This window comes from Gavia stellata, chromosome 21 (genome assembly GCF_030936135.1).
Source record: "Gavia stellata isolate bGavSte3 chromosome 21, bGavSte3.hap2, whole genome shotgun sequence".
Lineage (NCBI taxonomy): Eukaryota > Metazoa > Chordata > Aves > Gaviiformes > Gaviidae > Gavia > Gavia stellata.
The window spans coordinates 12,265,430-12,291,142 of NC_082614.1; the positions used below are offsets into that span (position 1 = coordinate 12,265,430).

A 25,713-nucleotide genomic window follows, 5' to 3' on the forward strand; every position below is an offset into this window, starting at 1 on the left:
CGCGAGACCTTGCGCGCCCCGGAAGTGGGGCCTGCACGTGGGGCCGGGCCGGGTCAGACCGCCGCCGCCGCCGCCGCTGCTGCCATGGGCCGGGCGCGCCGCAGGCACAACTGGAAGGCGCGGCTGCCGCAGGGCACCGCGCAGCCTCCGGCCGCCGTCCAGCCGCTGGAGCTGCCGCTGGAGCTGGGAGGTGCGGTGGGTCCAGGCCCGGACGCCGGGTCGGGTCGTCCGGCACGGCCTGGCCTGGCCTGGCCTGGCCTGGCCTGGCCCGGCCTGGCCCGGCCTGTCTCTCCTCTCCTCTCCTCTTCCTAGGCGTTATGGTCGTTGTTGCAAACTTGGGTTGCTAACACCACTAAAGTGAGCGTAGTGTTGCTGAGATTAGAGTTACTGTCGTGTCTTTACTGTATTTTTCTTTCACTTACACTGGAAGCATTAAAGTTATTATTTGAAAGTATCTTATGGGCTTTGCAGTCATAGCTCTGTTAAAGCAATTCCTGCATTTAAGCAATTCTTTATTAAAGCCATAATTAAAATATGTTTAACCTTTGCATTCTCAAATGTTACTTTTAAAAGACCACGTCTGTTATACTGTTTTTATTACTCAAACTTCAGTAATACAGATTTGTAGTGTTAAAAGCTACTTCTCTCCGGGAGGGGCAGGAGGCTGCGGGGTCACCCCAAGGCACGTTGTGTCCTGGGCTGCTCCCTTGCCCCCTCACCCTGGGGGAGTTAAATAAAAAGGTAAATATTTCATAGTGTTGGTACATAAGTCAAGGAAAACTACCCTTGCAGCTATAGTGAGCACAGGGTTATCAAGTCCCTGGTTTTGTGGTCTTTTGCCCTTGCTGGTGATGTGGGATTTTTTTTTGGCTGGGGGTGAGGGTTGTGTTTGTTTAAAATGGCTAAATCTAGCATGATTTGTGATAAGGCTGTTAAAGAGTGTGCTGAAAATAATCCACCTGGCACAGGTGAATGATCAAACACATGCTTTCAGATGAAGCAACGCTGAAGGGAATTGATGGAAGTAATGCCCTGGTCCTACCAGCAAAAAAAGCAAAGAAGAAAAAAGTAGCCTGTGTTGTGCAACAACAGAAGAAACCCCTAAGCAAGAAACAGAAGAAAAACTTGCAGAAAGTTTTAGAGCAGAAGGAAAAGAAAAAACAGGTACGTTGCTGCTTGTTGGTAAAATGACAAAATTAACTTAATACCAGCGTGTGGAGAAGGTTGATGTTAATAAATGGCCGCAGAGGTTTCTCTTGCGCTGTGACTGGCAGTCCCTGATGCGTGATGCGATTGCATTTCCGGTGTGAAAAAACAGAGGTGGGGTGACTGCCCTGCAGTGCCAGTGAGCGGTGTCGGGATGTGAACTGTCCGGGGCGTCTCAAGGACGTGCAGATGCTGGAGTTCAAGAGTTTCTGTTACAACAGCGTTAGCCATCCCTTCGCTGGGTGTTTTGGCAAAGACGTGCCATCGCCCACGGACTCTTGAGTGCAACTCTAGTGGGGAAAAGCATTCCCCTCCCTCTCAACAGGTCGGGTGTTGCAGGAACATATCATTTCTGGGTCCTGGTTCCCATTCTCTCTTTGGCCCTGACTGAATAGATGTGTGTTGTGAAGTACATCACTAGCAGAGTAAATTACATTCTATTTTAAAAGCATTCTCACAGATTGTATGAGAAGCTTTGTCCTGCTGCAAAATGCCAAGCTTGATGCACCCCTAACTCCTCTGCTGAAATAGTTATTTCCAGCTCTTGTATAATTTCTGTATGCAAACACAGCTTTTCTGTCTTTGTAAAAGCTTTCCAGGCAAAATTCCTGTTCCTTTTAGCGTCTGAATAATGGCTTTGACAAATGAACTCTGGTTTTGGAGGTAGTTTAAAACCGCAGCTGTCTGACCTCCTGCCAGCGCTGTGTTCCACGGGTGGGAGTTGAAGGGAGGCTTCCATTGCTCCAGTCCTCGCTCCAGCGTTTTAGTTCAACTCCCTTTTCTTTGCTGTTGTTTGAAGGGTGCAGCTGAGCTCTTCATTGCAGCGGTGAAGTGTCAAGTCCACATTTCTTCTATTTTTGCTCTAGTGCAGGGCTGAAATCTTCTTTGGTAGGGGGAGGACTGACCATGTAGCAGCAGGAAAGTCTTTACAACTTCACCGCAAGATTTGCCAGAGCACACGCTTTAAAACTCAAGCACGGATTTTGAAAGGAAATTATTTCCTGGTGAAAATAAGCACTGATTTTGGTTGTTTTTCCCAAATAGCGAGCTGAGTTGCTGAGCAAGCTGAATGAGGTCCAAGCTTCTGAGGCAGAAATGAAACTTCTGTACACTACTTCCAAACTGGGTATTGGGGAGCGCATGTATCAGACTAAAAGGTAAAGCGTTATTTGGGAAGAACCATTCTGGTTTATCGCTGTGGTTGAAAACCTGGCAACCTTCATAGCTTTTTTGGTTTTGCTTAATTTATGGGTTTTTTTTCTTCTTGCTGCATACAGGTTCTTCAGAATAGATGGATTTAAATAATTTTCTATTTTTAGCTGATAATATAGTAGTTGTTTTCCTAAGGAGAGGATGTTAGTCAAAATAACTTGGTCTTCCCTTTCATAAGGGGGTGGGGTGGGTGACAATTATATACGCATGTTCTTGGAATTATGCTAAACTACATAATTGGTGGAAGAAATGTTTACTTGTTGTATTGGAAGACATCGTCTGATGCAGTCCTTAGTTACTGGATTTATCAAGAGCTGCATTTTGGCAGCTGAAAGAAATTAAACTACAAGGATGTCTCCGAAAGAAACGAATAAATATCAGTATAGAGTGTGCTTAGATATGAATCCAGCAATCAGGTCAGCCGAGGCTTTACCTAGCAGAGTTGTGAAAACCTCCAAGAGTGGAGATCCTTGGAGAACGGGTTAACCTCTCTGGGTAACGTCTTCTCGTGCTGCTCTACACGCAAGCTCTAGAAGTTTTCCCTACTTGATTAAAACCTGGGTTCAGGCTCAGGCAGTGGCTTTTGATGATGTGACTTTTCTGGTTTGTGTTGAAGACATGTCTGGCTTGATGTCCTGGAGAACATTGACCAAAACGTAGTTCACATGTTGATGTTTTGTTCTAGGATGATACAGGAGCCAGGGACTGCTGTACCTGAAAAGATCAGGAGCGTCAGTGGCGCAAACAAGAGAAGACACAGCTCAGATTCAGAATCGGAGCCTGAGGAAGAACCCAGTAGCTCTGAGGAGGAGAAGGAAGAGCAGAAACAAGAAATTGAAAAGTCCTCAGACAGTGATTTGAATCCTGCTGAAAAGCCAGAGGAAGGTGTGAAGAAGGCAGTGGCTGACCAGCAGCCGGCTGTTCCTACTGCGCCGGTTTGCCAGACAGCCTCCAACAAACCGTCTTGCAAGCCTGCGGTTTTCATTCCGGTGGACAGGTCTCCTGAGATTCAGGTGGGGCTCTGTGAGCAGTAAAGTGCTTATTAAGGAGTTGGAGATTGTGGTATCTTCCATCAGATTAGGTCACTACAGCCACTATAGCATTATCTCTTGCTAATACTGCATGCAGCAGTGTGCGCGTAGGGCCCTTGTTCTGGCAAGCTGTACATGTACATTTCTGAGCTTTAAGCCTGTCTAATCTAGCAGAAGAAAAACTAGTTTTGTTTTAGGATATAAGCATTTGTCTCTAGTTTTAGATCTAGACTCTGTTAGGAGTCTTGTATCGAAAATGTTGTGAAGTCACTTAGCTCTCCATTATGCTGTATCTTAGGCAGGGTAGTTTTATTCCATTTGCTGTAGGTGGGGCGTTCTGCAGAAATGGGAAAAGCTCTGCATGTGTCTGAAGAGATGAGACAGAGTTGTGAAATGAGTTTTTGCTTGAAGTGCTATATTAATAAACTCAAGGGACTCTGAAGTTTCACAAATTAAACTGTGAGGCTTGTCAGCTGCTTCCTGGGAAGCTGCTCTGATGACTCTAGTTCTTGGACATGCTGGTGTGATATTAGTTGGTTTAGAGCTTTTCAAGCCACAAAGCTTGTCGAATTCCTTTTTGTGGGTTTTATAATCTGAGGAAGGTCACAGTTTTCAATCCTGGGGACAACAAAAAGGGAGCGAGAGACATAACAGTGCAACTAAAATATGTGTTTTATATTATTTAGGAAGCAAGACTAAAGCTTCCAATCCTTGCCGAAGAGCAAGTCATCATGGAAGCCATTAGTGAGAATCCCATTGTCATCATATGCGGAGAGACCGGAAGCGGTAAAACCACACAAGTACCTCAGTTTCTTTATGAAGCTGGCTATGCCAGGTATAAGTCGTCTTTTATTTGCAGCAAACATAATTAGAAGAATTCACGCTGAGCTCAGTCACTTCTGATTTTGTTTCTTTTCGTCTGATATGGCTGAACTGAACCTGCTTTTTTCTGTGCAGTGGTAGTGGCCATGTTGAATGAGCTTTGAAAAAATCTGAAGGGAATGAGATTGACTTGCAAAAGTCTCTCCACGTAAGCAATCTTTTGAAACCTCTGAGGTAAAAGTTTTCTTCAAAGTCACCAGCCTGTTTTTCACAGAGGGGCTTTATTGCCCGCCCATCTCGCATAGTTTAACCTCTGCTCACAGAGGTTTGGTTTTACCTTTGCAAGAAAATGTGCATATTTCTTAAGAACATCTTTGAAAATAGCTGTGGCTCGTCTGGTGCTATTGGTAACATTTATAAGCTTGGGCACCACATAAGATGCTTCTTGGAAGCTATATCAAGGTGCCTCCAGCTCCTGTAGTGCTGCTGCCCCAGCCTGAATGGACCCCATTGCCAGAGGGCTGTCCAGGGGGACTGGAGTTCAGTGAGCTGGAATTACAGAGACAACGTTTGGGGAAAAAATTCCTGTGATACATGCATCTTCAGATCAATAGACGTAGAAGGGCAATCCCAAAGCTTCCTCTCTCTCTTTTTCTTCTAACTATAACTGAAAGTGATACTATTGTGTAAGTGGTAACTACTTAATTCAGAGCCATTGTGCAGAAATCCTGTTGTCATCTTTCTAAGTGTCTCTCTCTAAAACAAACAGCCAAACAATCCCTCCTTTTTTCTTTCCTTCCCCCTTTAGTTCAAACGGTACTATTGGGATCACTGAGCCTCGGCGTGTGGCTGCAGTGACCATGTCCCAGCGGGTCGCTAAGGAAATGAACTTGTCACACAGGTGAGGAGAAAAAAAAGGTGAGACCTTGCTAGGCAGATAACGCTGAGATGCTCTGTGTATGTGATAGACTGAAATCGAGACTTGCACATTGCCTCTTCAGTCTTTGGCGAAGAACTGTGGGAAAGTTACTGAAAACTCCTCTGTGGGGTTGTCTATAAAAAAACATAGGCAGATTTGTTGCTACTAATGGTTGTAAGTAACTTTTTAGAGAGAGCTTTGTGGAGATGATACGTGCGAAGTGGTCCTAGTTTGTCTCCATATGACAAAGCATCCCCTAATAGTGAAATAATTCAAAGTGACATTGCTGTATATCCCAGCTGCTAGCATTTTGTGTGTGCTAGGCTCTGGGGAGCTGATGGTGTGCGTTTTGTCTTGTCTTGGCATCAAGTCTTAATTTAGTTAGGCTGAAGGCTGCCTCCTGGTCTGAACGTGAATTTTTTGTTTCTTCTGATCCTTTTTCTTGTGGCTATCCTGGTGTTTCCTCACAGAGTGGTTTCGTATCAAATCCGATATGAAGGCAACGTTACAGATGAAACACAAATCAAATTCATGACGGATGGTGTGCTGCTGAAGGAAATTCAGAAGGTAAGTTGCTGTCCTCGGTGTTATAAAAAGGTAAGTATTTTGTATAGCTAGGAGAAGAGGCCAGTTGCTTTGCGTGGATTTGTCGCCAACCTTTCAAAGCAAAATTTCTTTCAGCACCGGAGATGTATTTAATCTCAACCCTTTATATTCCTGCCCAAGTCCCTAAACATTAGGTTATCTTGCTGTGTAAAATGAGGGTGAGGAAGACAGTCTTGATCTAGGCTGCTTCGTGTAGGGTAAATGCATTAAACTCTGCCCAAATATGTGGGAGAGACTACAGCCATGAGGATGGGGGGGTCAGTGTTTGTGTAGCTGTAGGTTGTCTTGACTTAAAGCTGGCCTTGGGTGAGGCAGGTTTCATGTGATGAAATCGATCTCTCTTCTCAGGACTTTCTGCTTTCAAAGTACAAAGTCATTATTATTGATGAAGCCCATGAAAGGAGTATGTACACGGATATCTTGATAGGCCTCTTGTCTCGCATCGTACCTCTTCGTGAAAGGGTAAGAGAAGCAGTATTTCTGTACTAGACGCAGGTGTGCTGGGGAGGAGGATGTTAGACATGAAGAGGCTCTGTGTGAAGACGGACTGTGACGTGGAAGTTGGTGGAAATCTGACTGAAACCATGAAATAACACTCCGATAGTGTGTTTGTCTTTGTGTATGAATGAAGAAGCATGGAGCCTACAAAAAGGGGGAAAATAGTACGTATCAGTGCCAACAGATAATTTTTCAGTCAATATCCAGCTAATTTTAGACTTACAATGCCACAAGACACATGTAAATAATTAAAATTAGCAGGTGCTAAGAAAGCAAGATGCTTACTGTTGCACTGGAATAAGCTGCCAACAGCAGTGCTTAGAAGGAGATGTTTCGGGGCTGACATCCTGAAGTGTTTGGTCCTGACGGATCCTGGGGGCTGGCGGACTGTGTAGGGCCGTGCTTGGCGTCCGTTTCCATTTTACTTACGGATGTCAGAGACGGAGAGAGGATGCACTGGTTCCGAGGCAGGTCACTGCCAGCATCAGGATTGCCAGCGTGGGTGTTTGTGTATTTTAAGACATGTTGCATTTGAAGCTGTCACTTGACACGGTGCTTTTGTTGTCTTAGATTTTGTGTGCTTTGGTGCAGAGACTTGTATCCAGTCCTGCTAACAGCTCTGGGTTTGTGTGTAGCTGAACTGCCATAGGCTTTCAGGCACAGAATAACACGTTTGTATTCTTGCAGAAAGGGCTGCCGCTGAAGCTGATCGTCATGTCAGCTACCCTTCGCGTTGAAGATTTCACCGATAACAACAGGCTGTTTTCTGTTACGCCTCCTGTCATTCAGGTATCGTTCTTCTCACTGGGATCTGCGTCAGATGTAACGGCTGAAATACAGTGAGGGCTTCCTTTATAAAATGAATTAAAAAGTAGGGGCACTCTAATCTTTCCAGTTGGTGCTAAAATCTTTCAGATATCCACTTAAAAATAGTTATTTTGTTTAGACTACTATTTCTTTTGGGACTTGGTATTTTTCTTTCCACTTTTATCAGAAAACTGCCCTGGCAGAATCTGATTATCTTGAAGGGTGGAAGGTTACAGTTTGGGAGAACTAGAAAGCCTCAATGTGAGTTGATGATCTGAAAGAAAAGTTTTGGTTCCTAGCTTGGTTTTGTGGTGTTCAGGACAGACAACACTGATAACTTCTGTGGGTCCAGTGTTTCATAGGTTACCGAAAACAAGAGCTGAACAGAAATACAGGGTGAGCTTTTCTAGTCCTCCCGTGAAAGCTGCAGTGGTTGTGTTGGAGTTACAACAGGAAACAGACCCTGTTTTATATTTCCTTTCCAGGTAGATGCAAGGCAATTCCCTGTAACTGTTCATTTTAACAAGAAAACCCCCCTAGATGACTACAGTGGGGAGTGCTTCAGGAAGGTCTGTAAAATCCATCGAATGTTGCCCTCAGGTGAGGTCACTGCCAAGAACCTCTCAAATTCTTTGCATTTAACATGTCTGAAGTTTTCTGAGTTGTTTTGTTTTGCTGTTTTTATTTTTGTAAGTTAAACATGGGACTGCAATGATGTATTTTGTACTTTTTCTTGGAAGGTTTTTCTTGTGAAAATTACCCTTCAATTAAATCATAGCATTAGCATGCTTCTTCAGGGAGTAGTAGAAGACAGATGCAGTCAAACACCCTGTTCCTCCTTGTTACGTCACAGTATATTCGACCTTGGCTTTTATTAAGAATGAGATCTGAAGCTTTCCAAGGTTAAATACCTATGCTGAGGTTGAGAGTTATTTCTTTTCTTGCAGGTGGGATTTTGGTGTTTTTAACAGGCCAGGCAGAAGTTCACTCTCTCTGTAGAAGGCTAAGGAAAGCCTTTCCATTCCAAAAAAACAACACTGCAGGTAATGTTACAGAATAAAGGACTGTTAAACTTTGAATTTATCCCACTGAGAAGTGAGCTTGCTTTGCACCTAAAAAAGAGCTTTTATTTTAAAAACCAAAAAAACAATGGTTGGGGAAAGGGCTCATTGTGGATGATTTTGATGACTGATTGTTAAGTTTGTGCTGTTTTGAGTTTGGGGGAAAGATTTATGTGTATGATGCCTTCCAGTTCCCCAGAATCCGTTGCATTTCTTCACTTCCTCTGTTGGTTGTAAAATAAAGTGGAAATGCTGCTGCTTGTTGGAGACTGTTTATTTTCAGGATAGTGGAATTTCCCAAGATGACTTTAGAAAGTCAAATTCTAGTATAGCTCAGCTAATTGTCTCCTAACCCTCAAGGCATACAGTTGCTGTGTGTGTTGCTGTTGATGCTCTGTATGGTTCCTAAATGGAATTAGAACGTTAAACTTGTGTGTCATCCCTGTCCCCTCTGCCTTCAACGTGACTATTTTGCTTCTTTCATACTGTGACACTTTTTGAATCCCCAGAAAGATGTGAGTGGGACCAGACTCTCCCCACTCCCTTTTCCAAGAGGAAAGCATGCTCAGCTAACAGCGGTTACACTGGCTGTTTTTGTAGGAGGAGATGATGACAAAGAAGAATCAGTGGAAGAAATCAGAAAATTTAAGAAATCGAGGAAGCGGAAGAAAGTTATGGTAATGTGTGATGGCTAGAATTCCTCCAAGAGACAGGAAGGAGCAGGTATCTCCCTGCAAAACAGCACTCCTGCCTAGCTGTGTTTCTCACTGGGCTGTTTTAGATTTGCATGAAGCTTTGTAGCCTACATATGTCCTCTTCAGGGAATCCAGTAATACTACCTACACTGGTAACTGCTGCATTATGAGCGGCAGAGTGCTAAAATGTGTCCCTCGATACTATGGGCAGGAGATTTGATGTATTTTGGTTGAGTAGTGACCATTAAAACTGTAATGGAAGGAGTTCCAGACTTTCTGGCTCCAGGGCTGCCTCTCATCTCACAATTTGTTACCCAAAGAGGGACTGATGCATCTGTGATGAAGGGTAGCGTTTGGCTTCTGCCCAAGTCTTATATATGCTTTGTTAGTGGGAGATCTTGATGTTACAGTTATACTGTCCACTGACATAGGATCCTGGTAGCTGAAGGGACCTGAATTAAAGAAATGTTACCCTTTACCACTGTCCTCCAAGTGAAGCAGCTTGGCTTGTCGCAAAATGCTGTTTAAAATATTTGGGTTATCCCCCCCCTGACTCTCACAGTTCGTGCTGAACCCCAAATGCTGAACCTCAGCCTTGAAATACAAATGAAACCTCTCAATCTCTCTGTCACCTTCACATCAACAAATGTTTGGAGTAAGTGCTCAGTTTTGCTTTCAAGGCAATAAAAAGTGCTGTTTGTGTCCCCCCCTTAACGCTCTGTGATTGTCTTTCTCAGGCACTCCCCAAAATTGATCTGGACAATTACTCTGTTGTACCAGTGGATGAAGGAGATGAAGACAGGGATGCTGAAACTGATGATGATATTGCAGGATCTGATATCGACCTTGATTTAGGAGATGGAGACTCAGAAGAAGGTTTGGCACTTATGAAATAAAAATTCTGTATCTCCTGTCACCTGTGAAATGTGTGGCATAAGCTAGTTGTCCTTTGCTAAACTGGTGTGATAGCACATCAGACCTGTGTCATGGAAAAGCTGTTAAGATTGTCCAGCTTCAGCTTTGTACCAAATATTTTCCTGGTTTTAAATGAAGTGGTGTTTGTGAAGACATTGTTGGAGCTAAGCCTGGAAGTTGACTTACCGTGTTTTTAAGAATATTGGTTTGTTTCTTCACAGATGAGAAATCTGATTCGTCCCTTCCACTCTATGTGCTCCCGCTCTATTCCTTACTAGCACCAGAGAAACAAGCAAAGGTAAAGAATTTATTGTTACAATGAGTAAATGATCCTTACAGATATGTGTCATCATTGTCTGAAGTCACATGTGCTTTGTGAGTTAAAATTTCCATCTTGGACTATCCATCAGTGGGCAAACTTGAATGGCCCAATGGGCAAGCTGGGATGGGATCAAAGCAGGCCTTGCTTGGGCTGGAATCTCCCTAACGTGCCAGTTCAGCAGGTTGGGAGAGATGAAAAGTGACAGTCCTGTAGCATGTTAAAATCAGTCACGGCCACAGGGCACGTCAAGATCCTGCTGCCAACAGGCAGTTCTTACAAATTCTTGCATCCCTCTTGGGCTTCAGAGGTGGCAGCAGTGTGTCTAAATACGACTAAACACTGATGTCTGCTCCACCTGGAGCCCTTGTGGATGTTTCTGAGGGATTAACTGAGCTGGATAGAGAGACAGAGTTAAGTCTTTGGTCTCACTCTTGGGTTTCACCTGCAATGCCATATGCCTTTTTTTCCCTTTGCAACCCATCCAAGTGGACTGCCTGTCTGTCTTCTGTTGTTGGCAATGCATTTCACATGCCCATCTGTTTCTTGTAGGTATTCAGGGCTCCTCCTCCTGGCACAAGACTGTGTGTTGTAGCCACCAACGTGGCTGAAACATCACTTACCATCCCAGGCATCAAATACGTTGTTGACTGTGGAAAGGTCAAGAAACGTTTCTACGACAAAATTACTGGGGTTTCATCTTTCAGAGTCACCTGGATATCTCAAGCTTCGGCTAACCAGCGGGCAGGTCGGGCTGGCCGGACGGAACCAGGGCACTGTTACAGGTTAGCTACCTGCCGTGGAGAGGGCTAGGAGAAACAAAAAGCCAAGGAGTGTCAGCGTGAGCTTGACAGCTTCCCTCATCCTGCTGCCCCTTTCACAGGGACGTAATGGTGCTTGAAATACTTTGGTTTTGTCTGCTCTTCATTTGAATAGGAGGGGTGAAGCTGAACATGAACTGTCACCGGTGATGTTGGTTTAACAGTTTAGACTTCTCAGGGGCCTTTCTCTTGTTGAAAACCCTTATTTTGGTGGCTAGATTAGCATGGATACCACTCCAAGCCAAGTCAGCTTTTTGTGAATAAGGCGGTATGCCCCAACCATGTAAATAATTACATGGTTACGTAAATACTACCCACAACTGCCTTTTTTTTTTAATCCCTTGCCAATTTTTCAGGCATATCTTTTGAATTAAGATTTCTTTTAAGTCTCTAAGCAGCATTTCTGGTTCACTAGGTTATATTCTTCAGCAGTCTTCATGGACTTTGAGAAATTTTCTGCTCCAGAAATAACAAAGCGGCCAGTAGAAGACTTGATTCTGCAAATGAAGGCATTGAATATAGAAAAGGTGAGGTGTAAATTGGCTTTGTACTACAGTGCTCATTAAAGTGGTTGCCCCTAGGAGCCAGAAACAAACACAAATGCCTTTTATCGTCATTGCTTGAGGCTGTGCCTTGTGTTAGATATTAGGATCCTGGGACTTGATTTTGGTTCTGCAAATTGCAGAAACTGCTATGAATTCCACCAGGCCTTAACAGACATGTTTGTTTAGGTAGTAAGAGCTTTTTTTGTATTCATAGTAGTGAAAAAAAACGCTGTCCAAACAAGGGTTGTGTTTTGGAGATACGTGAGCACTTGCAGAAAGCACAACACATAGAGTTAGACTGTAAAGCAGCCTGCCCTAGGCGGTGGCTGGAGTCAGTGGCAGCTGAGGGTGATGCTGGTATTCCTGTTTCCTGATGTTTTTGTTCTAAGCGTTTCCTCCCATTATATGTCCTTTCCTCTCATTCCTAGCAAACATCCTAAATGTTTTTCTTTGGTATATGTAACCAAAGGGGAGGGTTTCACTCCCTTCCAGGACTTCTTACTGTGTTCAGACTCCGTTTTTCAGTGGGAGATGTGTCAGTGATATACTGAGAGGCATTTTCTCTTGGTGTCCGTAGGTAATCAACTTCCCATTCCCAACACCACCTCCAACAGAAGCACTTGCAGCAGCTGAGGAGTTGCTGATAGCCCTGGGTGCCTTGAAGGAGCCCCCTCTGACAGGAAGGTAACATCTGTGATCCCCTGCAAATTTCCTCTTGGCACCAGTTATCGAGGCAGGGGGCACTGCTGCCCTCCCGCCTGCTTTTCCATCTCGGCCCTCGCATCTGAGGGCATGTTTTTGTATGGAGACTGGCATCATTTTAACAGTCTCTGGTTCACCTGTGTTTGTTTTACGGGCCCTGGGTGTGTTTGGGCAGGGAAAGACTGTGCTAGGAGTGCACCATGCAGGGCAGGTGGGAGCTGCATGAGGAAGAGGAATCTTTCGCCCGGCCTTTGGGACCAGCACATAACAAAATCTGGGAAAACACATCAAATTATTTCGGCTGCCAAAACCAGAAACACAAACTTGTTCTAATGCAGAAGTTACTTCATTACATGACTTTTCTCTTCCTTCCCCAGGCTGAAGCAGCAGCTGGCAGCAAAGCTGAGTTGCCCTATTAGTCCCCTGGGCAGAATAATGGCCACTTTTCCTGTAGCTCCCCGCTATGCAAAGATGTTGGCATTAAGTAGGCAGCATGACTGCCTGCCGTACACTATTACCATAGTGTCTGCAATGACCGTCCGGGAGCTTTTTGAAGAGTTTGACAGGTGAGTGAGTTAGCCTGACATCATATTTACAGGATGCATCACCTTGTCACAGCTGATGCCTCTCTTACATTGAGGCCCCTCTGCACATAAGCACAACACTAATTTATGCTGGTTTGTGTTTCTTTTAGGCCAGCAGTAAGTGAGGAGGAGACGACGAAACTGAAGGGGAAGAAAGCAAGGCTTTTACAGATGCAAAGGATCTGGGCTGGGCAGGGGCCGATGCAAAAGCTAGGAGACCTCATGGTGATGTTAGGTATTGCAGACAGCGATTCCCCTGTATTGTTAACTTCCTTTCTGTTCTCCTCCCCGTCACCCTGAGCTCTCAGCTTTATACAACCGAACGCATCCTTGTGCTGTAGGACCAAGTCCAGCAGTATATTTTCTAGGCTGTTCTCTGGGCAGCCTGCCAGCATCCCAGGCTAACAATGAGTGGGAACTGATATGCACGTATCGACCATGGCAGTACTGTCCCACTGTTGGTTTAATTAGGAGAACTGATGGGCTGAGTCGTTTTCTCCACCTGACTGTTCACTTCCAGGAGCAGTGGGGGCCTGTGAATATGCCGGGTGTACCCGTAAATTCTGTGAAGAAAATGGGCTCCGATACAAGGCCATGCTGGAAATCAGGCGCTTGAGGGGGCAGCTGACAACAGCAGGTGAGTGGGTTTTGAGAGGAATTGCTGTGTTAATTTTCTTTTGAAGGGCAACAAATCAACTGGGCTGTTCGTTGGAACCTTTTCTTTCTATTTACTCTTACCTCACTCTTTTTTCCCCACAGTGAACTCAGTCTGCACTGATGCTGGCCTCTACGTTGATCCAAAGATGAAGCCCCCAACAGAAACTCAAGCAACTTACTTGAGACAGATTGTGCTGGCAGGGCTGGGGGATCATGTTGCCCGAAGGGTTCAGGCAGAAGAGCTTCTGGATGACAAGTGGAAAAACGCCTACAAGGTAAACAGCTTGATTTGACCAAATTCCTCATCCCTGTGTGGCAGAAAGACATTCCTGTGCAAAGCCTGGGCTTCTGGCTGGATACAGCGTTGGGGCTACCTGTGCTGGCTTTTTACAGCTTGTCTCCATAGAATTTAAGTTTCCAGTACAGCGATTTCCCGGTCCTCACGTAGGAATTGTTATAAAAGAGCTAAGAAGTAGCATTAGCCCATCTTGCAAAGTGCTTGATGTCTCCAGAGAAGGTGAAGCAGAAAATTACAGGGTTATTAAAAACCTCCATCACTTAAGGAAACCATGTAAATGTACATCTGCGAGAGACTGAAATTAGATGCAATCAAGAAATTGGATTGCCAGTAACTCATCTTACTCTGCTTCAATCTTCTGTGCTTTTTTAAAGACTGCTCTCCTGGACGACCCAGTGTTCATCCATCCAAGCTCAGTCCTCTTCAAACAACTCCCAGAGTTTGTGGTGTATCAAGAAATTGTTGAGACTACAAAACTGTATATGAAAGGTGAGACTGCTGCGGTCCCTACTTGTTCGGCAGGTATGGTGAGGAATTCAGTAATGCCTTAGCAGGCTGTTTCCCTTGCTGTCGTGAGCGAGTGCTCTCCTTAGAGAGTGGTTGTGCCTCCTGAGATTCGGATCCTTACACTTTCTGGATCTGGACCAGGGGAAGAATTGGCCTGGTTTATTCTTCCTCTAGCAGAATGGGCTGGAGAAAAGCTCAGCTTCTGCAATAGCTGCTCTGCACCGGCCCTGTCAGCAATACTTACCTATTGCCGGTCTCCGAACAAAAGAACGTAAATCTGTACAGTTGACTTGAAAAATGAGAATCAAGTAAATCTGTACAGATGAGCTCCTGACCACGTGCTTTATTCATAGGACTGCTTGCGAGCAGTGGCTCCTGGCAGCAAGCCTGCATTCAGGTGTGTGTTTTCCCTTCCTAAGGTGTGTCCGCAGTCGAACCCGAGTGGATTCCTGCCCTGTTGCCACCGTACTGCCACTTTGGGAAGCCTTTGGAAAATCCTCCGCCATCTTACTGCCCTGAAACAGGCCGAATTCGATGTCACAGGCCAAGCGTCTTTTGTAAGTGTCTTGAAAAGTGTCACTCGGTAGTTTTGTCCGAGAGCTGCTCTACAGTTACTGCAACGCTGCTTTTAACAAGACTGTCAGCAGACTCAAAAGGTCAAGCTCAGCTTGGATTGTGCATAGAGCTTAACAGCAGCAGCTCCATGGGATTTGTAGCATTTAAATACCGGCATCTTCCTGCTGGTGTGGCCGTTTTATGCCCATCTGCTCCCCCTGTTAAGGGGCAAGGCTGGCTGGGTGCTGGCAGTATCCTCTCCACTTCTGTTAGCACCTGTGTTGTCACGTCTCCCTTGGAAATTTACCCTTCTCTTCGAGTGTTTAGGAGAATCGGTGTGATCTTTCTTTCCAGATCGAGTCAGCTGGCAGCTCCCTGCTGTGGAAGTTGATTACCCAGAAGGTATTGATCGCTACAAATACTTTGCCAGGTTCCTGCTTGAAGGAAAGGTAAGTGTGTTTCAGCTGTGTTACTTCCTTGACATTAGCAGTAAGTTTTTAGTCCAGTTTCTGGAGGAGATGAGCCTTGTGGCTTCTTTCTCTGTGTGTGTGCCTGTTCCTCATAATTTGCTGGTGGCTGCAGGAGTTTGCTGCAGTTGGCGGGGCAGGGAAGAAATCTTTCAAATACAAAATGGCATGAAAATCAGCGTTTGGGTGAAAGAGACCCCCAAATTTAAGTCCTGTTTTTTGCAAAGGAAAAAAGCTATAGCTCATGTCTTTGTCCATTCTGAGAGAGAAGAGTCATCTAAAGAAGCCAGCCAGGACACGACTGGTATGGAGATGTGGGTGGGAGAGAGATGGTAATAGAGGACATGGGATGGAAATCTGTAGCAGTCGGAGTTCATTGATGATTGTCTCCACAGAACAATTAATTTCCCTTGTTCATTATATACTTGTTATAACGAATCTTCCAGGTCATTAAAAAGTTGAGTTCTTATAGCCAGTGTCTGCTGTCCAGTCCTCTCATAATGCTGAAGACATGGTCCAAGTAAGTTGTTAAAAACAAACTTAAGTTTGTTGTCTCCACTGAACGCTTTTAACTTCCTTTTAAATTAGAAGAATTCAATGCTGGGAAGGGTGTTCTAGATAGTGATCTTGGCTGTAGCTGCAGGGAGAGGAAAATGAGTTTTCTTACCAAGAAAAATGGTGTCTCGAGAGAATTGGGCTATTGTAAGGGCAGTATGGAAGAACACGCAGAACCTGCTGGTCACACTGACCTCTGCGGGCTGCTTCATCCAACTAAATTGCTCACACAGGTGAGAAACTGTCAGATGAGCACTGCTACTTCCCTTGCTTTTCTTTGCAGTTTGGCCAGTTACTCTGTCTTTATTTCTTTTCAAAAACATATTTCCAACAGGCTATGGTTTTCATGTGGTTTTGATTACATTTAAAGAACTGTGACCCTCAAAAGGACTGTCAGCTATTGCTTCCCTTCCTATCCCCCCGGTGTCCTCTTGTTTACCAAAATAACCTTTCTCTGAGTTTTCTGTGAGTTTTCATGGAGTTGATAGATGCAAGGATTTTGAAAGACTTTGTTAAAAGTGACTGATGTCACAAATTATTATCTGGGGGTCCCACAATTACGAAGTATTTTCTTTTTTTAGTCAATTCAGAGTTCAGTATGGGACCTGTGGATTCGTTTTTGCTTTACTGTGTGCTATGCAGCTGCATAGCAGACAACTTCATGCTGTCAGCAACAGGAGCAACCTGCTACTTCTTTTAACAACAAAAAGCTGTGGTGGGGGGAACAAACTACTTCTAGTGAACTTTCTTGAGCCAATGACACGTCTCTGTATCCAGAGGTCATGTATTTCTACGTCTATATTTAGCCTTTTAAAAATACTGAGTGTGAATTCGGAATGCTGTAACACTTTGCTAAACTGTGCTAGTGAACATTGTTCTGTTGCACCATTTTGTTTTGGACCGATTTAGACTTCAGCCCAGGACAGAATCCCTCCTGCAGGCTCTAGTTGCAGAAAATTGTGATAATCGCGATGCTTTACTGGCTGCATGGAAGAAAGATCCTAAATGTAAGTGTTCTGCGTGCTTAATTATTAGTCGTATCAGTGCAGACTTTGTAGTACCTTAGGCACCGTTGAATTATAATTTAAAAAATGGACGATTTCACTTGATAAGCTGCAAATACTTCCTATTTTCTTACCAGAAACAGTAATTCTGTGCTTGTTTCTTGTGAAGAACTGGAGGTCCCTGTACTTTAGAAAGCAACATTCATTTGTGTATTGTGGTTCTAACCACAGTTAAAATGTTTGGTTTGGGCTTTTGAAAAATTAGGCTGTGGTGGTACTGTCAGAGGATGCAGGAAAAATTTTTTCCAGGTAGAATGGATTTTGTTCAATATTAGAGTACCAGATTATAAGAGTTCTTTATAGCAGCAGCAGCGAAGTGATGCAGTCAGTGGTGGCTGTCACAGTAATTCTCCCATATTGATACTTTTATATCTGCACACAAGTGTCCAGGCCCCAACACTGTCCCAGGGATGAAAGCTGGTTCTTGCTCTCAGCCTGTGAGCAGGGTGACGCCACAGGACCTCGTTTTTCCAGCAAAACCGCTCCAGTCCCTGACTCCCGTAGCTGTCTAATCGCTACCCTCTTCCGTTCCAGATTTGCTTGCAGCCTATTGTCAGTGGATCCCCCAAGCTATGCATGATGATGTAGCCAAGAAGTGGCCACCGGTAGCACTGCGAAGTGCCTGACTCTGTTCTTGGTGGACTCCCTCTCTCCAAGATGTTTCAAGAGCTTGTGTTTCCTTGGAAATCTGATGACACAGATGGACTTGCTAACTGTTAGCGATACCTTTTTGTAAGCGAACTGGGTGTTACTCTGGTTTTCTGGGAAGCCCTCTGTGTTCTCAGAAGCCCTACCAGCTGTTTTGCTGGTATTTTGTAATATTAATGTTTGGATAATTTTATCCATTGTATTTTACAGATTTTTTTTTAAGTTTCTCTTTGGACTATATTAGTCATATGGACTATAATAAATATGTATAGTTCTTGGTTTGGATGGGAGAAATATTTTCTGTGTGCGATGCTGCAATAAGCACAATTTCTGACCGTTGTGGACCCTTCCTCATGCGTGACAGCAGCTCCAAACACAGACTCAACCTTTGGTCCTCGTGGTGGGTTGACCCTCGCCAGCAGCACACAACCGCTCGCTCGCTCCCTCTCCCTCCGGCAGGACAGGAAGCACAGAAGTGACAAAATGTGTGGGTTGAGACAAAGATAGTTTAATTAGTGAAGGGAAGAAGACGAAGAAGAAGAAGAAAAAACTCCGCGTGATGCAAAGGCGATCACCCGCCACCTCCCACACGCTGAGCAGCCGGTATCCAGCATGACAGTGCAAGGCACGGACTCTCCCCTGGCCCAGCTCAGGTCAGCTGTCCTGCTTGTGTCCCCTCCCTCAGCCTACTCATGGGGGAAGCAGAGGGGAGAAAAGAGAAAGCCTTGACACTGTGCAAGTACTGCTCAGCAACAGCTGAAAGACCGGTGCGTTACCAACGCTGTTTTAGTCGCAAATCCAAAACACGGCGGCATCTGGGCTGCTGTGAAGAAATCAACTCCAGCCCAGCCACACCCAGTCCAGTCCTGACTTTTCTTTTCCTGCTTCTCTAGGAATTTGCCATGAGTTCAGAGTATCCATTAACCTTGCTTTCACTAATTTTTTTTCAAATCTTTCCTCATATCTTGCTCGGTGCTGCAGCACTCGGATCTCCTGCTGTCCTTGCTCTGTTACGTGGTTTGCCAATACTGTTTTGTATAGCCTGGCGCTCCCAAGCCACCTTGCAGTTCATGGGCTGGAGTATTTTTGGGAATGCAGCAGCTTTTAGGAAAGGGGGCAGGCTTTAAGCACACCATCTGCTCATTTTGCAGCAAGAAATTTTGGTCGTCCCGCAAGAAAATGTATAGCTTGAGGTTAGCTTCCCTTTCACCTCATCTTTTTCCTCTTTGGTAAACCCTGCGCTCACGCTGTGTTAATTTGCTGTTGCTTGTAACGCTGCGATGCGAGAAGGTGTGGGCAGTGCCCCTCCTGTCCCCGCGTTCTGGAGGAAGCTGGTGCTACCCAGGCGCAGAAAAGGCTGGGTGCCTGCACCCGCTGCTCCCACGTGCTTCAGGGGCTGCAGGCTGGGACGCAAGTTAAGTGTTCAAAATATCTAATGCTGATCACAGAATCACTAAGGTTGGAAAAGACCTGTAAGATCATCAAGTCAGCTTTTGGTTTTGAGCCAGAAGGAGAATGCCCTGTTGTAGCTGTGTTTTATAATGTAAACGCTGCAATGCCATAGCGTTCAGCAATAACTGCAGGCAGGGGGGTGCTGTGGGATCTTGGCCGGGCTCCTTTCTCCAGCAGGAATTGCAGCAGAAGTTTGCGAACTGCTTTGTGCTTATGGGAGGGAAGGGGAAAAAAAGGAAAGAAAAAAAAGGAAAGAAAAAAAAATTTGGAAATTATCGCGCCTTTTTACAAATTACAAAACTGAAATTACGGCTCCTTCGGGAAACTGGCCAAGAGAAAGCAGAACTAACGGGCCTGGCAGAAAACTCGCCTGCCCTTGCCCCGAAGGCAAAACAAGTGGAGATGCCGGGGATTGAACCCGGGGCCTCATACATGCAAAGCATGCGCTCTACCACTGAGCTACATCCCCTCGCTGAACGTTGATTCCGCGCAGTGCATACAGACCGTACTGCAAAGCCGCACGTCAGGCCCCGCGCCCCGCCCCGCGCGGCCCCGCCCCGGCGCCGGGAGCACCTGCAGGGGGCGGGCGGCGGCCGCCTCCTTGTCCTGGGAGGCGGGAAGGGCGTTTGATGTGCCCGTCCTCGTTAGTATAGTGGTGAGTATCCCCGCCTGTCACGCGGGAGACCGGGGTTCGATTCCCCGACGGGGAGGTCGCGTATTTTGGCGCCGGCTGCCGTTTTCCTCGCGCGGCGTGGTGTCTGTGGAGCGGGGGCCCGCGTCACGCCCCCCCCCCCCGCAGGGCCAGCCTGTGGGGCGCGGGGTACAGGAGGCAGAGCTGCCCTTTTGTGCCGGGGGCGGGGGACCGGGATCCGCCGCTCTTCCCAGGGCGCCTTCTGAGCGCCCGGCTGCGGGGGTGCGTGGGGGGGTTGCTTGGGGTGCATCCCCGCCCTGCGGGGAAGGGGAAGCAGTGCGGAGGCAGGGGCGCGGGGGGAACCGCTCGGGGGCCGGGCGCGGACCCGGCGTGGGACGGGCCGGGGGCAGAGGCGCCCACGGGTGCGCTGGGCGGGGTCGTATTTGCGGCCAGCGGAGCGGTTTTCGGCCGCCGAAATAGCTCAGTTGGGAGAGCGTTAGACTGAAGATCTAAAGGTCCCTGGTTCGATCCCGGGTTTCGGCAGAGAGCATTCTTTTCCCACTCTCACGCCGCGGGTGCCGGCGGCCCTTTTGCCGCCGAGAGGGGCGGGGGCAAGGTCCGCGGTCCCCGCGCTGGGCGAGGGGCGGCTGCCGTGGGTGTCACCGCAGGCGCTCACGCGTGCGGGGGTTTTGCGGCAGGAACCGTTGCCCGCGGGGGCGGCGGCGGCAAACCCCTTCCCGGCGGCGTGTCTATGGCTCGTGTATGGCCCGGCCCGGCGAAGGAAACTCGCCGAGCCGTCCTCGTTAGTATAGTGGTGAGTATCCCCGCCTGTCACGCGGGAGACCGGGGTTCGATTCCCCGACGGGGAGGTTGCAAGACTTTTTGTTGTTGTTTTAAGTAATTTTTTTTCTCCCGGCACGGGTTCCGTCCAATTTCCGAAGGAGGAAAAAAAGCACTGTTTGCTGTGCGCGACCCCAGAGTGTTCCCGCACTTCTAAGCGCTGTCTGACGTCCACACGTGGCTTTGCGCCCCGCCGTACACCACTCGCAGCCTGACCCCGGGCCTGGGCGCCAGGTGCCTGCCCGTCCTCCCGCCCTGCGTGGGGCGCAGGCACCGCTCCGCCCTCCCTCCCCGCGCGGAGCCCCTGCGCCGCTTCCCCCCGCACGCCGACGGCGGAAGGCGGAGGGGCAGCGGGGCGCGGCCCGCCGGGCACCCACCAGGCCGCCAGGCAGGGCGGGCAGCGCGGGGCAGGGGGATGTAGCTCAGCGGTAGAGCGCATGCTTTGCATGTATGAGGTCCCGGGTTCAATCCCCGGCATCTCCAGGACAGCGCCTCGCTTCTTTTTCGTGGTTTTTTTTTTTTTTTCCTTCGCCAATGTGTTTTCTCCAGGGTCAAAGAGAAAACTGCACCGTGAACGCGCTGCCCAGAAGGGCCCACGGTGGCAGTTTCGCAGTGGCACAAAATGGCTTTATCTGTCACTTGGTTCTCCTCAGGACTATGCAAACGCACAAGATTCTCGTGTCTCTCTGGGTATTTCACGGCCACGCTAAGGCCCTGCAGAGGCAGAGCAGCCCGAAGGGAGGTGACAGGCAGAAACAAACTTCACAACTCACACAGAGTTATAAAGCAGGCGTGTTTATTGCGGTGCCGGGTGCAAGGGGTTTTCTCCTCACAGCTTGCACACCGGGTTAAAATCATGGCAGGTACTTAAAACAGTTAACAAAGTTAGTTACACCGACTGGTTCTACCCCTTAATTAACTATTTGTTAATACCTGCACTGTTCAGTTATCAACGGCGTATCCAACTCTCTCTGGTAGGGAGAGCTGACTAGTGACAGATGTAAAATGACACTTCCTGCCAGAGTGCTTAAAATGCTCCTCGTGCTATTTATTTACTCGTGTGACTTCCAGTTGTTATTTTGAGCCAAATGTTTGGCTACAGCACCGTAAGTGTGAAGATCCCTGTTGTAAACAGCTCCCTGGACAGGATCTCTCTGGGCAGCTGTATTTCTGGGATATACCCTGCACATGAATACAAGAAAGAGATGGTTCCTGCCCGAGGGAGTTTGTAATAATAGGCGCGAAGCGACAGGCTTTTTGGCACAGGAAATCAGTATTTGTCAGTATAATAGGTCATGGTCTGTTAGGACCAACATCCTACCATTCCCCAAGCTTGTCTTGAAATCATAGCAAGGGGTACTGGTACAGACAGTGCCGGAGAAACACGGAGTGGCTTTGTTCACTGAAAGCCCCTCTCAGCTGGGAAAGCACTGTTCTCCTGCAAACCAGCCAGACGTATTTAAGGACTCTGTTGTATTAGGGCCTAACATCTGCCTCACAACCTGAATATAACACAAATCTGAACCTTTAGGGGTGTGCTGCTCCACCATTCGATTCAGACATCAGGTACAAACTCACTCAGGATGCTCAGTGGTTGGCTGCCTACCAGAATTAGATGAAGAACAGCACTGTATCATCTTAATTTCTTCCCGTTACAAAAATCCATCTTGTCATGAAATACATTGCCATGCACCTTTTTGACTATTTTCAGACCAATCCTGAGTGCTCACTCTGTAACTAAAGGAATAAGCTTAGCTTTATTATTCACTTTCAGATGAGGGAAGACCTAAATCTGAAAGGCTATTCCAATCTTTTATGTTTATACAACTCCAAATGCACACAATATAAGCCACTGAGCACAATTCTAACCTAAGAAGAAACTGAAAGACTTTGGTGGATTTTTTTTTCCCAGCTAAACAATTCTTACAATTGCAACGCTGAGTGAGTTCTAATACAAACACAAGGCAGCAGAGGCTGAGAAGCTCCCTAGAGCGTTCCCCTCCTGTAAAAGCTCCATGTGTTGGGCAAATGCAGGCCGGTTTTCCCTCAAACCAATCACAAAGCTGTTGCTGGGCCTCCGCTCCCTTCCTACTGGTGTGCAGGCCTGGGTGTTATCTGTGTCCGTTTGGTAGGCAGCGGTTTTCCTTGGGTGCTGGCAAACGCAGGATTTCGTAGGCGGATTGAACCGAATGGCGTCTCGGGAGTCTTGCAAACAAAGCCCCATTTTGTTCTCGGCTATCTCCTTGAATTGCTGTATAGTTTGACTAGGATGGCACAGGAGCCAACCGGGTGCAACAGAGATCTACCAGAAGATGCTCTGTGAGAGCAGAGTAAGAAATAGGCATTATTATTCTTTCTGTTTATGACTGATTTTACCCCAGTGGTAAGGCCTTAGTCCTGAGTTATTAACTCCATTGTATCTCAGATGCACACTCCACTTTATGTGTGCATATATATATACTCGCTGATTATATCTCATGCAGACGGACTGCCTGCACAACTTGGATCTCTTCGTCCATCAGGCCTTTTTTATCCCTCACTTCACCTCTCCCCTCCCTGGGCTGCCTCATCTCCATCCCCTGGCCGAGCCTCCTGCAGCCTCCGGCCCCGGTGCGGCCTCTGCCCTTCAGGGCTGCTCCGGCCTCGGGCCCCGGCGGGCATCCCCGAATGGTTACGGGCATCCCCGCATGGTTCCGGCGGCTGGACACCGACTTGTTTTCCCTGTGCCTTTCTCCACAGGCCGTGGTGGCACAGAGGGTCTGGCGCAAACCTGCCCGCAGGCTTCACCCGTGCCAGTCCCAGCGGGTCTGTCTCTGCCCACCCCGGTCCTGGGAGGGGGAGACCACACTCCCCCACCACTTCTCTCCCTCTAGCATGCTGAAACACATCGGAGACGTCTTAAATAGAAATACAGGGCTTCATTCGGACTAGAACAGCGGTCCCTCTCCTGCAGGCCCCTCAGAGCCTGCCTCCCGCCAGGCCCACCGGCAGAGCTGCCCCTTTCCCTGCCCCAGGGAAGAAAATCAAGGAGGCGCGTTTGACACAGGGACGCAACTGTAGGAGTTTAAATCCCTGAATAAAATGTAAGGCTCTGACAAGAAGCTGTAGCCACGGGGGCGTCTGCAAAGTCGAAAGGGCTCAGCTCGCTGAGGCAGCGCAGAGCCCGCCTGGGCCCAAGCCTGGCCCTGGCCCCGCTCCGACGGCTCCACGCCAGGTTTTACCCCGCGCTCCTTCGCGCACTCACTGCTGCCCCCGCCCCCGCGCGCCAGCGCGTGTCGCATCACCTCACGAGGCGCTGACGCCTCCGCGCTGCCGGGCCTCGCTTCATTCCCCCGCCCAGGAGAGCTGCGGCGCGCGCCACAGGGAAAATAGTGCCTGGCGGAGTGATCTGAGCCGCGGGGGCGGGGCGGCAGAGGCTATATGAGGGGCGGGAGGGGAATGTGTGGCGCAGTTGCAGCTGTGTGAGGCTCAGGGGTTGTAGTGCTGTCGGCTTGGCCTGCGAGCCCTGCGGTGAGTGCGCCATGCCTCGGCTTCGCCGTGTCTCCGCGGGGAAAGCGGAGTGTAGGGCCGCTTGTCGTGGCGGCGGGGCTTAGATGCGTGCTGGGTGACCGGGCGGGAGACGTGTGTGTGCGCCGAAAGGGACGGGGAAGAGGCTGGAGGAGATGGCGGGCTGCGGGCGGGGCGTGGGCCGGGACGTTGCCCTCCCACTTAGCGGCAGCACCGCGAGCCGGCGGCGGCGATGGGCGGGAGAGGGGATAAGGAGCAGCCACCGGCAAAATGGCGGCCGCGCAGGCGCAGCGGTCCCTCAAGATGGTGGCGGGCGCGCGCGCCTTGGGCGGGAAGGGGAACGGGGCGGGTGGCCCCGCCTCTTGGGGATGTGGGCGGTTCCTCCCGTGTGACGTCACAGGCCGTGGCGCGGGGCGCAGGCCGCTCCCGGGGAGCGCGGCCCCGCCGGTGTGCTGCCTCGGGGGAGCTGGGCTGCTGCTGCTTGGCCTTGCTGCAGCTTCCCGCCGGCAGGAAGGGCAGAGGTCGCTAACGTACAGCGATTTCTCTTCTTCCAGAGAACGATGCAGATCTTCGTGAAGACCCTGACGGGCAAGACCATCACCCTGGAGGTTGAGCCCAGTGACACCATTGAGAATGTCAAGGCCAAGATCCAGGACAAGGAGGGCATTCCCCCTGATCAGCAGAGGCTGATCTTCGCTGGCAAACAGCTGGAAGATGGGCGCACCCTGTCCGACTACAACATCCAGAAGGAATCCACCCTGCACTTGGTGCTGCGTCTCAGAGGTGGCATGCAGATCTTCGTGAAGACCCTGACGGGCAAGACCATCACCCTGGAGGTTGAGCCCAGTGACACCATTGAGAATGTCAAGGCCAAGATCCAGGACAAGGAGGGCATTCCCCCTGATCAGCAGAGGCTGATCTTTGCTGGCAAGCAGCTGGAAGATGGGCGCACTCTGTCTGACTATAACATCCAGAAGGAATCCACCCTGCACTTGGTGCTGCGTCTCAGAGGTGGCATGCAGATCTTCGTGAAGACCCTGACAGGCAAGACCATCACCCTGGAGGTTGAGCCCAGTGACACCATTGAGAATGTCAAGGCCAAGATCCAGGACAAGGAGGGCATTCCCCCTGATCAGCAGAGGCTGATCTTCGCTGGCAAGCAGCTGGAAGATGGGCGCACCCTGTCCGACTACAACATCCAGAAGGAATCCACCCTGCACTTGGTGCTGCGCCTGAGGGGTGGTAACTGAACTGGCCTGTTGTTACTTGCTTCCAAGTAAAAGTTGCTCTGTGCTTGTTCATTCCAATAAAGCTGTTGCATCCACAAAAGTTCATGTCTCAAGTTATGTGAACGACTAGTTATGCCATTAATTAAATTGAGCTATCTAATAAACTATAATTACGTAGCTTCCATATACAAAAGTATTGCAAAACTGCCTTATGCAAGGCTTACACGTGCCTGGCAACCCTAACTAGTCCTTCAGCTGTGGTATTCCTGAGGTTGTGTAAGTGTTCTCGTAACTAGCTGAACTTCAATGCCAGCCTGCAGGTGTTACGCAGCTGTTGCGGTTGTGTAAGCATGCGTGTGTAATGTGAAACAGCGATTGTTTTTGAGCTGGGAGGCTTTGATAATGCTGCTGTGCCCACTAATTGCCAGGTCCTGCCCCCGGTGTTTTTTGCATTAATGGGGTAACAGCCAGAGGGTAATCCTGCCGTTTCATCAGAGGCCGCAGCCTGCTCCGACAGCGGGGTGGCTGCGTGGTGGGCCGTGGTAGAACATCGCTGCTGA

The 25,713-nt window shown here is 48.2% G+C and overlaps 2 protein-coding genes and 5 non-coding genes across 7 annotated transcripts; 6 read left to right on the plus strand and 1 right to left on the minus strand.

The window, feature by feature from the left end:
- The first annotated feature begins 84 nt into the window (after positions 1 to 84).
- On the plus strand, positions 85 to 17,484 carry DHX37 (DEAH-box helicase 37). The gene is made up of 27 exons (XM_059827569.1): positions 85 to 190; positions 995 to 1,164; positions 2,251 to 2,363; positions 3,104 to 3,431; positions 4,136 to 4,284; positions 5,080 to 5,172; positions 5,661 to 5,757; positions 6,145 to 6,258; positions 6,982 to 7,083; positions 7,587 to 7,701; positions 8,049 to 8,144; positions 8,763 to 8,839; positions 9,595 to 9,733; positions 9,994 to 10,070; positions 10,644 to 10,876; positions 11,328 to 11,439; positions 12,035 to 12,141; positions 12,537 to 12,725; positions 12,854 to 12,978; positions 13,264 to 13,380; positions 13,503 to 13,675; positions 14,073 to 14,187; positions 14,625 to 14,762; positions 15,115 to 15,209; positions 15,674 to 15,747; positions 16,692 to 16,789; positions 17,381 to 17,484. The coding sequence occupies exons 1-27, from the start codon at positions 85 to 87 to the stop codon at positions 17,470 to 17,472; spliced, it is 3,444 nt and encodes a 1,147-aa protein (XP_059683552.1). The 3' UTR covers positions 17,473 to 17,484.
- Positions 17,485 to 19,343: 1,859 nt separating this feature from the next.
- TRNAA-UGC (transfer RNA alanine (anticodon UGC)) lies at positions 19,344 to 19,415 on the minus strand. Its single transcript has one exon. It is a non-coding gene; the product is annotated as a tRNA-Ala (tRNA).
- Positions 19,416 to 19,584: 169 nt separating this feature from the next.
- On the plus strand, positions 19,585 to 19,656 carry TRNAD-GUC (transfer RNA aspartic acid (anticodon GUC)). The gene has a single exon. It is a non-coding gene; the product is annotated as a tRNA-Asp (tRNA).
- A 391-nt stretch (positions 19,657 to 20,047) lies between these two features.
- Positions 20,048 to 20,120, plus strand: TRNAF-GAA (transfer RNA phenylalanine (anticodon GAA)). The gene has a single exon. It is a non-coding gene; the product is annotated as a tRNA-Phe (tRNA).
- Positions 20,121 to 20,374: 254 nt separating this feature from the next.
- Positions 20,375 to 20,446, plus strand: TRNAD-GUC (transfer RNA aspartic acid (anticodon GUC)). Its single transcript has one exon. It is a non-coding gene; the product is annotated as a tRNA-Asp (tRNA).
- Positions 20,447 to 20,828: 382 nt separating this feature from the next.
- TRNAA-UGC (transfer RNA alanine (anticodon UGC)) lies at positions 20,829 to 20,900 on the plus strand. The gene has a single exon. It is a non-coding gene; the product is annotated as a tRNA-Ala (tRNA).
- Positions 20,901 to 23,869: 2,969 nt separating this feature from the next.
- Positions 23,870 to 25,272, plus strand: UBB (ubiquitin B). Its single transcript, XM_059827505.1, has 2 exons — positions 23,870 to 23,927; positions 24,479 to 25,272. The coding sequence occupies exon 2, from the start codon at positions 24,485 to 24,487 to the stop codon at positions 25,172 to 25,174; it is 690 nt and encodes a 229-aa protein (XP_059683488.1). The 5' UTR covers positions 23,870 to 23,927; positions 24,479 to 24,484; the 3' UTR covers positions 25,175 to 25,272.
- The last annotated feature ends 441 nt before the right edge of the window (positions 25,273 to 25,713 follow it).

What these genes read in the sequence shown, in the direction of transcription:
- UBB (XM_059827505.1), top strand. Translation starts at nt 24,485, where the DNA reads ATGCAGATCTTCGTGAAGACCCTGACGGGCAAGACCATCACCCTGGAG.
- DHX37 (XM_059827569.1), top strand. Translation starts at nt 85, where the DNA reads ATGGGCCGGGCGCGCCGCAGGCACAACTGGAAGGCGCGGCTGCCGCAG. An exon ending in AGATGGAGACTCAGAAGAAG is followed by an intron (nt 9,734 to 9,993) that starts GTTTGGCACTTA and finishes GTTTCTTCACAG; the next exon opens with ATGAGAAATCTGATTCGTCC. An exon ending in GGTTCCTGCTTGAAGGAAAG is followed by an intron (nt 15,210 to 15,673) that starts GTAAGTGTGTTT and finishes CGAATCTTCCAG; the next exon opens with GTCATTAAAAAGTTGAGTTC.